This window comes from Peromyscus eremicus, chromosome 8a (genome assembly GCF_949786415.1).
Source record: "Peromyscus eremicus chromosome 8a, PerEre_H2_v1, whole genome shotgun sequence".
Taxonomy (NCBI): domain Eukaryota; kingdom Metazoa; phylum Chordata; class Mammalia; order Rodentia; family Cricetidae; genus Peromyscus; species Peromyscus eremicus.
In genome coordinates, this window is record NC_081423.1 from 17,825,728 (window position 1) to 17,841,401 (window position 15,674).

The window sequence follows — 15,674 nt, forward strand, 5'->3', positions numbered from 1 at the left end:
CTCTTTGGAGACTCACACCAGGAAAAGAAGAAAAAAACAAAATAATTAGAATGTCACTCAAACTCGAAGCTGAGATGAGACACTTAGAAACCTGAGGCGTTCTTCAGGAGCGGAGGGCGTTCGAGCTCCACCCATCCACTCGCTCCTGCTGCAGATGTCAGACTTCCCACGGGTCTTTCTTTCAGAGTGTCAGAGGAACAAAGCCTTCTTTGAGCCTTTTTCAGCCCAAAATTAATTTAGGAAAAAAATGGCACAGACGGGCCTTAGCATGCCAGACCTAGAGGGAGCCCAGTGACCTGCAGTCTCCTATGACCCCCTTGCTTTCAGCCTGGGAAGGAGAGCACCAAGATGCTGGAATATTCCAGGCGGATGGAAGATACCTTGGCCTCACAGGGAGTGGGGATGAGTGTGTTCCTGTCCGGAGGATCCAGATCGCAACTCTGCTTCATAAAAACTCCTGCTTGGCAATGGAAACCACCGTGCCGGAAGAGCCACAGCACGAATCTGCTTTGGATGCCTATCCCTCTGGCTTGGTGGAAGAGGCCTGTGGCCTGAAGTCCCTCTGTATTCCCTCAAGGGCTTGATGGGGTCTAGAGCTATGGTGGCATCTCAAAGGCAACTAGGCATGGGGCACTGGGCATCTGGTGGGGCCACTCCCTGCTTGCCAGAGCTGAATTCCTGATGGGAATGCCCATGAGCTCTGCAAGCTGTGTTGGGAGCACACATTGCATGTCAGCACTGGAGTGACTGCACCCATCCAATCTCAAGCCGCACCCCCCACACCCCCGGCCCACGCGATGTAAGTGCAGCCTCTACAGCTTCTCTGGACCCACCTGTCTCCAGACATGCAGGGCACAGCCCATGGTCCCCTTCCTTGTACAGCAGCACTCATGGACACAGTTGCAGACCTGCAGGCCTCTCCTGGATCGGCTCTGTGCCCCCCCCCCCCCCCCAGCACTGCTAGGAAGGGACGGCAGACCCCGAGGCGCAAGCCCAGTGTGTGAAACCCTTTGTGACACTGAGAGTTCGGTCAACGGGGCACTCTAATGAAGGTGCCCTGGGCTCTGCACACCGTGGGGATGATAAAGCTTTTCACTTGCAAACACAATCACCTGCTCAGTGTGCACTGGGCACTGGGATGATTTGGGATCAGAGGGACCTGGGGCGTGATGATCACCTGGCACTTCCAGGCTGGAAAGAAACTCCCACAAGTGTCAGGGCAGGCCCATCTGTTCATGTAAGAATTGAGAAAATGCAGCCTCCAAGCAAACAGCCACATGCTACCAGGTTGCATGTGTGTGTGTGTGTGTGTGTGTGTGTGTGTGACATACAGAGAGAGAGAGAGAGAGAGAGAGAGAGAGAGAGAGAGAATGATAGAGAATGATAGATGGGCCCAGCACACAATCCCTAGAGAGAGGCATGTGTGTGTGTGTGTGTGTGTGTGTGTGTGAGAGAGAGAGAGAGAGAGAGAGAGAGAGAGAGAGAGAGAGAGAGAGAGAGAGAGAGAGAGAGAATGAATGGTAGATGGGCCCAGCACACAATCCCTAGAGAGGTGTGTTATAAGCCTCAGTTTAGCAAAGCTCAGGGCAGCCCCGAGCTAGGTAGAGCCTGCAGTTTTACATTTTGAGAACCTTCAGAAAGACATAGTTCAAAACGACAGAAGCAGCTTTGTCCATACGACTAGAGCTTTCTGAAATGGCTAGCTCAGGCCAGGGCTAGAGTACACCAAGCCCTGGATACCTAAGGACTTACAGTATGGTTTTACCAAAACACCACTACCACACACTTCAAACGGAGTCCTGGTCTAAGGGGTTAACTGGGAGATGTGTGTGAAAACAGTAACTACTTCTACTACAGCTTGTTACTACCTTCAAAAGTGCAGCTCCTTCGTAAATACTTAGAACAATCTGCCTCTCTGTGAAATCATTTTCCTTTCTGGAAGTTCTGGGCCTCTCTTAGCTATGAACCCCCCAGATGGACTAGATTTCCCGATGACTCTCAGGACAGGTCCATTTCACCATCTCCTTGTTGTCAAGCATCATGTGATTCAGTAGCATTGTGCCACCTGCATCCACATGGTCTGTACACGTGAGCATGGAGGACACAGCCTGATGCAAAAAAAAAAAAAAAAAAAAAAAAAAAGCACTTGAGAATAGAAATGAGTAGAGCTGTAAGGTTTTTGCACCATGCCCTTTGAAAAGGACCTCAACACCTACCTATGCATGATAACCTTTGATGGACTGCTAGGAACGGATGAGAGGGTTCTGAAAAGCCCCTGCCTGTGCTGGGGTATTATGCTTTTTTAAAGCCTCTGAGGGTCATGGGCTGTGTGAGACAAATAGCAGTTGAATAGGGACCCAAAGAGGCTGTCAGGGGCCAGCCTGGGACAGCTATATCAAAGGCCTGCAATTGGGGATCAAAGGTCATGACACAGGAGACATGGGGTCCAAAGATTCCCGCGATGTCTCTGAGCAGAGTCAGAGGTCAGCCCTTCTGAGTGTCCTGGGGGCTGATGGGCAGGCAGGAAGAAAGCCCCCTTTCTCCAGCTCTGCCCACGCTAATGCAATAAAGCCAATTAGAATGATTGCTCTCATTTCGGAGTTAGGATGCCCAGGACGAGGGAAATGGCAGGGACATCCGTTTCATTCTGTCTTCACAGGCACACTCTGCATTCCAGCATTTATTTCATTATATTTAATACGATTTTACCAACGGCACTCCAACTCTGAGAAAAGAGCCCGGCAACTTCAAAGCCTGTTTTTGTCTTGGTTCCCTAGCACCGGCTCTTCACTGCTACCGACGTCTCCACCCTGCTCGCTAACTGTTCAGAGCCGCCCACAAGCCCACACTTCCGTGGCCTGAGCATCATCAGCTCCTGAAGCATCCTGGGGGCGGGTGCACGCTAACATGGAAACTGCTTTTAAAATTATCCTGGTTCATCCCGTTCAGAACAGTCACTGGGCCTGTTGACATAAGCACAGCCAGCCTTCTGCCTAGTAGGGACTAGGCTTTGCAGCAGTCTTGGGAATCCTCACCTCCTAACCACCTGGGGCCGCAGGCCAAGCGGCCCTGCTCTGCAGACATGAGCAAAAACATACTTCCTTCTACATGAAAAACCACCCAAAAGAAAATATCTCAAGAGTTTCTCTGTATGCTGCACGTCTAGCCCCACCTCAGCCCATAAGCATGATCTGCAGGCACTCCACTTTCCCCCAGCCACAGGCCCCACAACACACGGTCTAGGAGGGGATGGCATCACCCAGGGCTGACCAGGTGCTTCTGGATGTCTCTATGACTGCTGTCCACTCTTGGGATCTGTTGGCTTGCTCTTGGATCAGGCTGGGCAATGTTGTAGAACATCCTGGACACACTGCAGGCAGCTCTGAGGCCATCTCTTGCTTCTCCAACAGGAGCTGCTCTATGGCCAACCCTATCGGCTGGCTTTTTCCTTCCAGAATCTAGTTCCCATTCTGTTCCCAGTCACTTGCCTGCATCCCCTCCCACTCACTGCCAGGTCTTCTCTGGCCACCTCTGCTCTTTCTGAGTTGTCTTGGCTCTGAGAGCTCTCCTTACGGCCCCAAGTTCCACGTGGCTTCTTAGATGCTGCTCGTGGGCAAGAACCATGGCCACTCTCTAGCTGGCTGCTTCATACAGGTAAAGCTGCCCTTTGTGTCCTGCTGAAGTCCTCCACCTGATGGCCACTACAGCCCCCTCTCCTGCTCTCTGGAGAGACTATGGTAATTTGAATGTAATCGGCCCCCATAATCTCACAGGGAGTGGCACTATTAGGAGATGTGGCTTTGTTGGAATGGGTATGATCTGATTGGAGGAAATGTGTCACTGTGGGGGCGGGCTTTGAGGTTTCCTATGCTCAGGATACCGCCCAAAGTGTTAGTCCACTTCCTGCTGCCTGCAAGATGTAGGACTCTCAACTATTCCTCCAGCACCACGTCTGCCTGCACGCCACCATGCTCCCCACCATGATGATAATGGACTGATTCTCTGAAACTGTAAGTGAGCCCCCCTAAATTAAATGTTTTCCTTATAAGAGTTGCCATGGTCACGGAGTCTCTTCACAGCAACAAAAACCCTAACTAGACACAGACTCCCTCCTCACTGCCAGGCATGTGCTGCCATGGCCGCATCTCACAGCATGCTGTGTATGAGCAGGCTTGTTACCTGCTCTGAAGACAAGGCTGTGCTATGGTTTACATGAAGCAGATGCACACATCACGTGTGCCTGACTTCTGACACAGGTCACTATCAGGAATCTGGCAGTCTGACAGGACACAGGCATTTCCATCCCCACAAAGATTTCTCTGATTCCTTTCTGGTCAGTTTCATGCCTTACCTGCCACAAGGCAAACACAGTCTAGCTCAACGGTCCTGCCTAGCCAGGGAAGTCTCCTGAAGGACACACTTACTGCAGGAGCTCCCATCTGCCTGGCTGCACACTGTAGATCTGAATAGTAACCATGCAGCTACCTTTCTTTGTGTGTTTTTACTAAAAGATTGACACATGGAGGTCTCTAGCATTTGCCATTCTGGGCAAAACTACAGGATACCTGCAGCCCTGGGCCCGGGGGACACATTCCTAGGGGTAGAATGTCTGTCCAAGGGCAGCTACACATATCCCCTGAAACAGGAATCCCAGCAGCTGACATTGCCATGTTGTTCTTATCCTTTCTGGAAGGTGGGGTCTCTTAGTTTCCCACACACTCATTGGTGAGTCTTGTATCTTCCTTTGCAAAGCAAACACATCCTTTGCTCACATTTCTATGGTTGTAATGTGTGCTCTATATGTTGTATGTCAAAACTGTGTGCCCCAAATGTTCTCCCAGACTGTGGTTTCCTAGCTCACTCTTCCAGGGGTCATTTAGGACAATGAAGTATAACTTCTCAACATTTTCCTTTAGTGGGTGCATGCGATGACTCCAGCGCTGTCTGTAAGTGATGGCTTTGCTTTCCCCTCATCTCGTCAGTGCTCTGGATGGGTGCCCACGAAGAGAGAGGATGACGTCTGTTCCTGGACTCTGCTCTCCCACTGATATATTTTTTCCAGTGTAGATCACTAGCAGACTTCAGCTTTAAGGTGAGCTCTAAATTCAGCATAGTCCTCTAACTCTGTTCTTTTTGAAAAGATCCTCTGTATTTTTACAGGTCAGGGAGTTTGATACTAATTGCCTTGAATCTATAGATAAAACTGGCCAAGCCAGATGCAATGTCGAATCTTTCTGATCTATGAACATGGTCTGTCTCTCCATTCATAATCTTTGAAATTCCCTTTGCCCCACTGCACAGCTTTTAAAGCACACATCTTAGACATTCTGAAACAGATTTACTATGAGGCTTTTGAGGGGCTTTGATGCAATAGATAACACACTCAAATTTTCATTTTGTAATGGCTTGTTAACAGTTTATGAAATATTGGGCTGGAGAGATGGCTCAGTGGTTATGAGCACTGGCTGCTTTTCCAGGGGACAGGGATTCAATTCTCAGCAGCTGCATGATGGGGAACAACCATCTGTAACTCTAGTTCTGGGATCTGATGCCCTCTTCTGGCCTCCTCCAGCATTGCATGTACCTGGGGCACACACATACGCAGGTAACACATCCATACATATAAAATAAAAATAAATCTTGAACCTTGCATCCTAAAAGCTCACATTCGTTTCAACAGCTGCTTTTTAGATTCCTTTTCTTCCTTCACTTCCCTCCTTCCTTCCTCTCTCCCAGGTGGAAGGGGCAGGGGGGTAACGAGACAGGGTCTCACGTAGCCTACGTTGGCCTTGAACTCCACACATAGTTGAAAGTGATCTTGAATTCTTGATTTACAACCTCCACCTCCTGAGTGCTGGGATTACAGGCGCACACCATGCTCAGCTTTCACTAGGTTTTCTAAAGCCACATATCTGTGGATTATAACTTAATTTCTTCTTTTTCAAATGTGATGCCTAATGCACTCTGGAGGAGTGGTCACGAGAACAGGCACCCTGCCATCTCTGACCTCATACATGCTTTTATACTTTTTTGTTTGTTTTTGAGACAGGGTTTCTCTGTGTAGCCCAGGCTGTCCTGGTACTCACTCTGTAGATCAGGCTGGTCTCAACTCAGAGGTCCCCCTGCCACCACATCCTGATTTTTTTTTTTTTTTCAGAAGACTGGATATTTGTATATAGCCTAGGCTTCGGCCTCCTAGGTGCTTAGGTTACAGGCGAGCTGCAATTGCATGTTAATTTACCTCTATTTTGTTACCAAATGACATGAATTGATTTTTAAAGGTTAATCAACACCCAAAATGAACCTGTGCCTTTTTACTCAAGACCAGTCTTTTAAGGGTCCCTGTGTTTTTGTGAGGGTGTCAGGCTCTGATCTTTATTTCTGCATGTCTTCATTAGGTCTGGGGTCAATGCTGTGCAGGCTACATGAGGAACTTTGGGACTCTTCCTCCTTGAGTGTTTTTTAAAGCTTTAGTGTTGGACTGCTGTTATTTCCTCCTGAAATGTCTGACAGAGTTCACCAGTGAAGCCAGCTGGGGTAAGGATTCTTTCTGAAATGGTTTTTCTTCTTTTACTTCTAATTCAATTTCTTTAACAGACACAAAACTATCCAGGTTTCCTGCTTCCTTTGTCTTGGTTTTGGTGGCTGCATTTGTCAAGGAATCTGCCTGTCTCATCTGAGCTGTCAAATCTGTAGGCCTAAAGCTCTTGTGACATCCCAGGTGACTCCGCAGCAGCATTTCAGACACACGTGCTGACCCTGGGGGATGCTTTCTCAGGAAGCCTTGGGTCACGTGCTGGCTGCTGCTCAAGTCTGACCTGGAAGCTATTGGCCCTTCAGGTTTCTATCTTCACTTCAGCTGATGCAGTTTCCTGTGTGTGTGAGGAGTGTCAGAGGGCCCTACCCGGAGGTGCTGTGGCTGGGATGAGCAAATAGAGCTGGAGGGCAAGGCACATAGACATGGGCAGTGGCCAAGGCTGCGTTTACTAAGTGGGAAGCTGAATCCGAATGGGTAGTGTAGGGTCTCCTCACTGTTGTCTACAGCCTGTGGGTTGGGATCACCTCAGCATGAGACACAGAAGGCCAATCCTCACATCATTGCAGATTCTGAGCCTTGGTCTCTCATCCTCTTCCCAGGATAGATGATGGAAAACACCCCGTTCAGCTATAGCATCCATTCTCGTCACAAAGAGAATTGCCTGCTTAACTTACATTTTGTTCTATAAAAATCTGGAGTCCTGCATTCTTTGTTGTTTTTTGAGATAGGGTCTCACTGTGTAGCTCTGGCTGTCCCAGAACTATCTACAGACGAGGCTGGCTTCAAACTCAGAGATCCACCTGCTTCTGCCTCCCAAGTGCTGGGGTTAACAGCATATACCGGCAGGCCTGGCTGTGTAGTAAATTCTTAACTTCTAAAATATGAAGCAAACATAAAGAAAACAGTATCAGAACTAGCACATTATGTGCATATATGAAAATGTCATGAGGAGACCCATTATATTATACAATAAATATATGCTAATTTTGAAATTAAATATCAAGGAAACCGGCAGCACAAGCTGTTAAAGAACAGCACAGACAGGAACTGTGGAGACCGGTGCCAACTCAGGACACACTGCAGAGATGCAGCCCAGAAGCAAGGTCAGGGGGAAGGACGCCCTCTGGCCCTGACCTGACAGCTCCTATCACTGGCTATCTACCGGAGTTACACGTTCTCTGTCTCGTCTCTACCCTCATGGGCCCACAGCACCTCTGCAGGTGCAGCTCCCAGCAAGACAGGCTCTCCAGGAAGAGAGGACTGTGTAGCACACGGAGGAGGGACTGCCACCCACACATGCTTCTCCAAATGGAGGCAGTGAGGCTGGAGGAGGGAGGGGTACAAAGAGACAGGTTTCTCAGCTTTTCCACACTCTAGGGGTCAGTGCGAAAAGCAAGTGGTCTCCCCTTGGGTAACGTGCAGGCCTGAGAATTCCCAGCAACAAAGACATTGGCTTGTTTCCCAGAATCTCAGCAATGGAGACCGCCAGCTTGTCATTCGGCGCAGTTCATCGGGATGGGATAATCAAGGGCAGAGCCGGTTCTAGCGTTTGCATGGAAAATCCATCTCTGCCCGAGGCCGGGGCTCTGCCCGGGAGCCCTAGACGAGGAGGATTTGCACTGACAGGTACTCAAAGTACTGCTGAACGAGGAGCATATAAACCTCACTACAGACACACGGGCTGTCCAACAGAACAAGATCAAGAAGTACAAAAGAATTTTTTAAGAAAGCGTCATGAAAGGTAATCTACTGCCTTAAATGCCGGCTTGACACCCACGTTGCTACAGTTTCCTGAAGTAGGAGAGCCTCCGCCTCAATGTGGCTGAGACTGATGCACTAAGGAAAACATCAGTCTGGTGGGATGGAGGCGGGGGACCTTCCTGGGATGAGGGAGCCACGTGAGACCGTCTGCACTACTCCTGCAGTTGAGAGAAGGGAGGGCAGTGTCCCCACGGAGAACCACTGACGCCCCCATGGCCCATAGCCCCACCCTTCGAGGCTGGGAAGCATGTGAACACCTGGGAAGCCAGGACTCGAGAGTAAGCTGTCTGGTGTGTGGTGGAGAGGGGCACGGAGCGCTGTAACTTTCCATTAGGTCTGGCAAGGAGCCTGTTCTGTTCCCTGAGGCCTGGCCCTGTCCCGTATGGGGAAGGTGTCAGGAGTGAGTACTGCCACTGCTCTCACAGAGGGATGGCTCACCTGGCTTGGGACAAGCAGCTGTGACCCGGGTTCCTGGCTGAGGTGAAGACAAGACCAGGCAGAGTGCTAGGTGCTGCTGTGGCCCTCTGGCAGGTAGGCAGACGTGTGTCCTCGCTGCATCACGCCACCCGGACTGGCCCATTAGCAGCAGACTGTCCCTAATACCACCTTGACTTCAATGCCACCAAAAACTAGAAGAAACGGATTCTTCCCGTTGTGCTATAGGGAACCGGGTGACAGAGGGACGCCATGGCCACGGCCAGCATCAGCACAGGGGGCAGCACTTGGCTGAGTCTCCCCAGGCCCTGAGGGACACGGTTCCTGAGGGAATGCATGGACAAATAGGTTTGAGGGGGATTCCTGCTCCCCTCAGCCATCCTTCCCCAGCCATAGGCTGACCTCATTAGATCTAGAAATAACTCTTGAGCTGCCACACAGTTAATGCTTGAGGAGATGAGGAGGGCACACATTCTCACAGCACCTCCTCCCATCGAGACGTTAGATGTCTCCATAGCCCAAGAAGGATCCCGTGTGCCTCTTCCTATGGTCTCACCCAAAGACGCCAGCCAGGGATTATCTGTTCTGGGGCCTTTTGTGAAAGAACCCTCTGTGTGTGTGTGTGTGTGTGTGTGTGTGTGTGTGTGTGTGTGTGTGCATGTGTCTACATGTGTCTCTCTCTGTGTGTCTCTGTGTATGTTTGTATCTGTGTGTGCATCTCTGTGTCTATGTGTGTGTCTCTTTCTCTGTGTCTCTGTGTATGTCTGTGTGTCTGCATGTACATCTGTGTGTGTGTGTGTGTGTGTGTGTGTCTCTGTGGTATACCCCCTAGCAGGACTCCCTCACTGAGCTGATTCCGAGGCTACTCACAGAGCCTCACACCTTGGGTCTGTAACATTGCTGCTGTTTGGTTGTCATGGAAACAAGCTGTCTGTTGGAGTTTGTTTTACAAACTACAAAACAAAATACAAAACCATTCAGTGCCTTGGCATTGGGACATGGTGTGGTGGCTTACAACTTTAATCCCAGCACTCAGGAAGCAGAGGCAGGAGAATCTCTGTGAGTTTGAGGCCAGCCTGTCTATATAGCGAGTTCCAGGCCAGTCAGGGCTACACAGTGAGACCTTGTTTCAAAAACAAAACAAAACAACGCAAAACACAGACAGAACTTTGGCATCTCTATACTAATTTAAGACTCAGTTTATCAATTCCTGGTAAAAATCTTTCTGGGTTTTGGGAAGTCTGCAGGACAATTAGAAACCATTTGGAACTCAGGTCCACGAACGTGGTACAGCTCCTATTGACTTGCGGCTCCTTTACCTCTTCCCAGCAATGTTCCGTAGCCGACAGAATTTAACTGTGACTGTTCTTTTGCAAAAATTTCTTACTTCTTGGTTTTAGATGTTACTGCATGTAGCAGGAATCTTAAAGGTCTTATTAATAAAATCAAACCTGGAGCCAGGTATTGGGGTGAACGCTGGAAGATCAGAGAAGCAGAACAAGCCACAGCTTCCTCACCTCGCCAACTCCTCAGCTGATCCTGTTTCCTCAGACTGGAAGCCTCTGAGTCCTTATTCAGCATGAATCTCAGCTGAACTGTTGCTCAAAAGCCTAAAAGCTTAACAGGCTCTAGTTTCTGGTCCTCACGCCTTATATACTTTTCTGCTTCCTGCCATCACTTCCTGGGATTAAAGGCCTGTGGCACCATGCCTGGCTGTTTCCAGCGTGGCTTTGAACTTACAGAAATCTGGATGGGTCTCTGCCTCCAGAAGGCTAGGATTAAAGGCGTGAATGCCACCATTTTCTGGCCTCTATATCTAGTGGCTGTTCTGTTCTCTGACCCCAGATAAGTTTATTAAGGTGCGCAATATATTGAGGGACACAATATCACCACAATTGTATTTTTATTTTTAAATTATTATTGTGTGTGTGTGTGTGTGTGTGTGTGTGTGTGTGTGTGGTTATGGTGGTTTGAATAAGAAGGGCCCCTATGGACTCATATTTGAATGCTTTGTCACCAGGGAGTGGCACTGTTTGAAAGGATTAGAAGGATTAGGAGATGTGGCCTTGTTCAAGGTGGCCTTTGGCGTTTTAAAAGCCCATGCCAAGCCCAGTGTCTTTCTCTCTGCCTGTGGATCTTGATACAGAACTCTCAGCTACTGCTACAACACCATATCTGCCTGTATGCCTTCACTCTTTCCACCATGATGATAATGGACTAACATCTGAAATTGTAAGCAAGCCCCCAATTAAATGCTTTCTTTTTTGACTTGGTCATGGTGTCTCTTCATAGCAACAGAACAGTGACTGAAACAGTGGTACTAGGCACTGAGCTGGTATTGTGCACACAGTGGGCAAGAGCTCTGCCACTAACTTTTGGCTTTACACTGAGGCCCAAGCTGGTCTTACACTTCCTCTGTAGCCCAGGGTGCCTGTGCTTATGATCCTCCTGCCTCAGTCTCCCAAGGAGCTGGGATTACATGCCCATATTACCAGCCTAGCCTGGACTTTATTATCAATGCTACTTCTGAAGATCTCATTTTCTGACAGTTTCTGCAGCACAGAACACAGTGTGAGATGGCTCAGTGGGTAAAGGGACTTGTCACCAAGCCCGATGACCTGAGTCGGTCATTCTCTTCTCTCTCTCATGACATTTGACATTTGAGAGGAAGCTGGCAGGTAATTTTGAAGCCTGCTCCCCAGGGGGCTTGCTGATGTCCCTCATCATTAGATCAGAACTCAGCAGAGTGAGGCCAGGCCTCTCAGATCTCCATTCAAAACAGATCCCTCGAAACCCTCCATCAACTTCCTTTCCTTCTGCTTGGCGTGGTCTCAGCTCTGCTTGTCCCTCCCTGGGGCCATAGCCAGGGACGCTGCCCACAGAAGCCAAGGCTATGAAGCTGCTGAGGATCTCTGCAGACTGTGAATCCACACCACCTGTGTGAGCTGACAGCAGCTGCATCTTACATCGCGGACTGCGGCCTGGCCAGCCATGCACCCCGAGGATGTGGCTGTCCTAGTCCTGGCCCAGTCTCCCACAGGCCACAGATGCTGCGGCTTTTCCTCTCCTGTGAGGCGCCACCTCATGGCTACAGGACTCTGAGACTCAGCTCCAAGGGATCAACCAATTTTGGGGCACACAAAATGCCATCAGAGGATGAAGTCTTGAGGGCTGACTTTTGAGCAGGGGCTCTCTGTGATCCTGCGGTCTCAGGTCGGAGCCAGCCCACAATGGACTCGAGGCTACCATCACTCTATTACCACAGCACCCACTGAAGCTTCCCACTGAAGCAAGATGAATAATATCCAACCTAAGACTGTATCAAGTAATTACACCTTTTAGTGCACCTGGCAATTTTTATCCAGCTGGTGCTAGCAGTCAATCAAAATGCCATAAAAGGGCTTCAGAATGTGCTAATGACTCACGCACTCTGTCAGGCATCATGGGGGTGCATTCAACTCTTGGCACCAGAGTGGTGCATGGAACAGCCTTAGAGCTTATCCATACAACTCAGCTTCTCTAAGGGCTGTGCTTCTCCACACAGGCCAGCTTCTCTACACAGCTCAGCTTTTTCTCTGGAGCTTAGCTTCTCCATCTAGTTCATCTTTTCCACAGGGCTGGGCTTCTCTACAAAGCTGGGCTTTCTTCTCCACACAGCTCAGCTTCTCTACAGATCTGGACTTCATACTGCCACAGAGCTGCCTTCCACATAGAGCCTTTTGAAACTTTTTAAAAGAGTCAGGCTCACTAACGCCAGCCAGGAGAGGAGACTAAGCTTGGGGCCCCCTCAGCCCGCCAGGAATAAGTGCCCTTTGACATGGAGGATGGCAAAGCATTCAGTGCCCCTTTCCAAATGCACGTTGGCCTTGGAGACAGCAGCATACAGCAGTATGCTCGCAGTGCAGACTCGGGGCCATCACTGTGGCCGGGCAAGCACTGGGTTTCACCCGTGTTAGTTACCACTGGCCAATACTGACTCCACATAGCTTTCTTAGGGTCTCTCACACCTGCCCATCCTCATGTTGGGCTGTTGTGGCCCTTCATATGCCCAACATGGGGGAGCTCACGGACACTGGAGACAGTTGGGGGACATGGGTAGATGTGGTGGGTCACAGCTGAGGTCTCTCCAGGAACCCAGCCACAAGCAGAGCAGAGGAAGAGCACAGTTACAGTCACAGAGGATTATGTACCAGGAGACCTGCTTCAAATAACAAGCATGTGAAGAGCATCTGGAAACCAGATGACTTTCTTTTTTTCAAAAACTAATTTATTTATTTGTTTTATGTGCACTGGTGTTTTGCTTGCATGTATGTCTGTGTGAGGGTATCAGATCTTAGACTTACAGACAGTTGTGAGCTGCCATGTGGGTGCTGGGAACTGAACCCAGGTCCTGTGGAAGAGCAGTCAGTACTCTTAACTGCTGAGCCATCTCAGCCCTAATCAGCTGACTTCCAATGTTCATACATAAAAACACAAAGCTACTGGATCATTTTAGTCCAGAAACGACTTGTCAGGTGCCCTGATCACCACGGCCACGTGTGCACTACCTGAGCCTCATAGGATAGAACATCCTTGGGGGCAAAAGCACCCGGGCCAAGGCCAATGCTGCAGACAGCGTGGAGAAAGGGGCTTAGCTTGTCATGGCCACATGTGCACACGTGCCCCCAGAGGCAAAAGGGACCCTCCTGTGGTGTTTCCTTCACTGAGGCCCACACCGTATGCAGTGAACCCAGTAGAAAATGGTGAAGAAGATGGGGATACTCATACTCTGCGAGCTTAGCTCATCTGAGACTAGGCTGCCTTCATCCACAGTGCAGGTGGTGTCCTAATCAGCTTTAACCATCAACGGGATAGCCTAGAGTCACTGAAGAAGAGAGTCTCAATGGAGGGATTTCCCAGATCAGATCTGCCTACAGACATGTTTGTGGGGGATTGTTAAATGACACAGGAGAGCCAACCCACAGTGGGCAGCTCCATTCCTGGCAGGTGTTCCTGGGCTGTATAAGAAAGCTGGCTGAGCATCAGCTTCAGAGCAAGACAGAAAAGAGCATTCTTCTATGGTTTCAGTTCTTGCTTGAGTTCCTGCTCTGACTTTCCTCAGTAACAGACTATGAAGTGTATACCAATAAACTTCTTTCCCTAAACTGCTTTTGGTCAGTGTTTTATCTCAGCAACAAGAATCAAACCAGAACAGAGGATATGCAGTGCTACTTGAGCACCAGTTCTAGTCATAGGAAGAGCATAGGAAGAGCCTCCCGCTGCCAAGCAATACCCAGAACAGTCATGAGGTCACCAGAAAGGCCTGAAAATCTGGGCAGTCAGAGAAAGATGCAGAATGTTCTAGACTGAAGGAGGTTTTGGTTTGAAGAACCCTGCTCTCATATGGGAGCACCCTGCTCACATGATTCAGCGACCCATTCTTTGTGATATACCTTAACTTCTCTGCATGCTTGGGTTGGTCCCCTCAGACAACATAAAAGTAAGCAGAGAGATCCATGTAGAGCGAACCTGCCCAATAAGGCTGAAATATGGAAAAGCTAATACTGTGTAATTCTAGAAGAACAGAGATCTCATCTAAGAGTGGAAAATGGGAGGAAGCAGAGCCACGTTCTCTGTATAACCCAGAGGTCAAAAGCAGACGCCTCACTCTCACTTCAAAGTTTCAAATCATGTGTCTGAAAGTTTCAACAGTGCACACCGGTGGAAGTAAAAGCATCAGGACACAGCAAGGAGCCGACTTGGGTAGAGCAGCCCCGGAGCAGGCAAGGGCTGTTGACCACACAAGCTGTTAAATGATCGTCGCGCTGGACTAGAAAATTTTGAACACATCTGGCTTATGTGAGAGACACTCCTAGAAGCAAGCAAGCTGGGGACCCACCAAAAAGGTGAGGCTACCGACGCATCTCAATGGCACGTGACCTTCAGCATTCTGAAACGACCCTGGAGACATCCAAGACATTCTGGGAGAGGACACGGCTCTTTCCCAAGTCTCCTCCAGGAAAGGACTCAAAGTTGTGGTTGCTTCCCACAGAAAATGGCTGTGAAAGTGGCTGGTGGAGCTGATGAGTGGACTGTCCCCGGCAGGCCACCCTGTGAAGTGGAGGACAGTGGGCAGGGCCAGGCCAACGTCAGGAGAGCAGTTCCAGGTCAGCAAGGAGGCAGCCAGGCTCCAGATGAGCCAGCTCGGCCCAGCTCGGCCCAGCTCAGCCCAGCAGAGTTACCAGGTGTGTTCTGAGGACATTATTCCCAAATACATTTACACGACAGTTCCACCTACCGCTCCAAGCATGATCCTGAAGATCAGCCAGCGGAAGCCCCACAGGACAATTCGGGATGTGGGGGTGTGCTTAGGGAGGCGGGACAGCGTCCAGAGAGGGCACAGAAAGATTCCCAGGAATCCTGTTTCCAGCAGCTGTGACTCCCATCCTGCAGTGGGGGGTGGGGTGGGGAGCAAGAGGAGACACAAAGAAGAAGGTCAGTGGGGTCAAGTGTTTACAAAGCAATCACCCCCAAAGTTCAGCCTGACCAAGAAGTCCTTAAAATGAGACTGAGACGTAAGACAAGCGTATGCCGCCATGTGTCTTCACAGGAAACAAGACGCAGATCTCTAAGTGGGGTAACCCAGAGCCTGAGACCAGGGAATTCTGCAACCCCAGGTTCCCTGGTTTTGAACAGGAAAGACCTGTGCTGCCCAGTTCAGATGATGGTCGCCATCCTGTGCGGGATGCGGCGTAAACATCATATCTGAACCCCACACTTGAGTGTGCACTGCCCGTGGGCATTTGTGGAAAGCCTTTGGTTTTTAGGTTTATGTGAAAAATCACAGCTTTGAATGCCCTTCCCGAGGAGTGTGTGCCAGCACAGACGCAGGTGCAACACACACAAACTCTGAGAGAGTGGCTCCCACCCGGGCCCGGGCCAATGAGTCAGGCAAAGCTGG

General features: G+C 49.7%; 1 protein-coding gene across 1 annotated transcript in view; it reads right to left on the minus strand.

Annotated features, from left to right (window-relative positions):
• The window catches only part of Lmf1 (lipase maturation factor 1), an 85,805-nt gene that overhangs the window by 33,259 nt on the left and 36,872 nt on the right, over positions 1 to 15,674 (minus strand). Inside the window, exon 4 of the mRNA XM_059270284.1 lies at positions 15,012 to 15,160. Coding sequence (XP_059126267.1) covers positions 15,012 to 15,023 — 12 coding nt within the window. The 5' untranslated portion in view covers positions 15,024 to 15,160. The remainder of the gene's footprint in view (positions 1 to 15,011; positions 15,161 to 15,674) is intronic.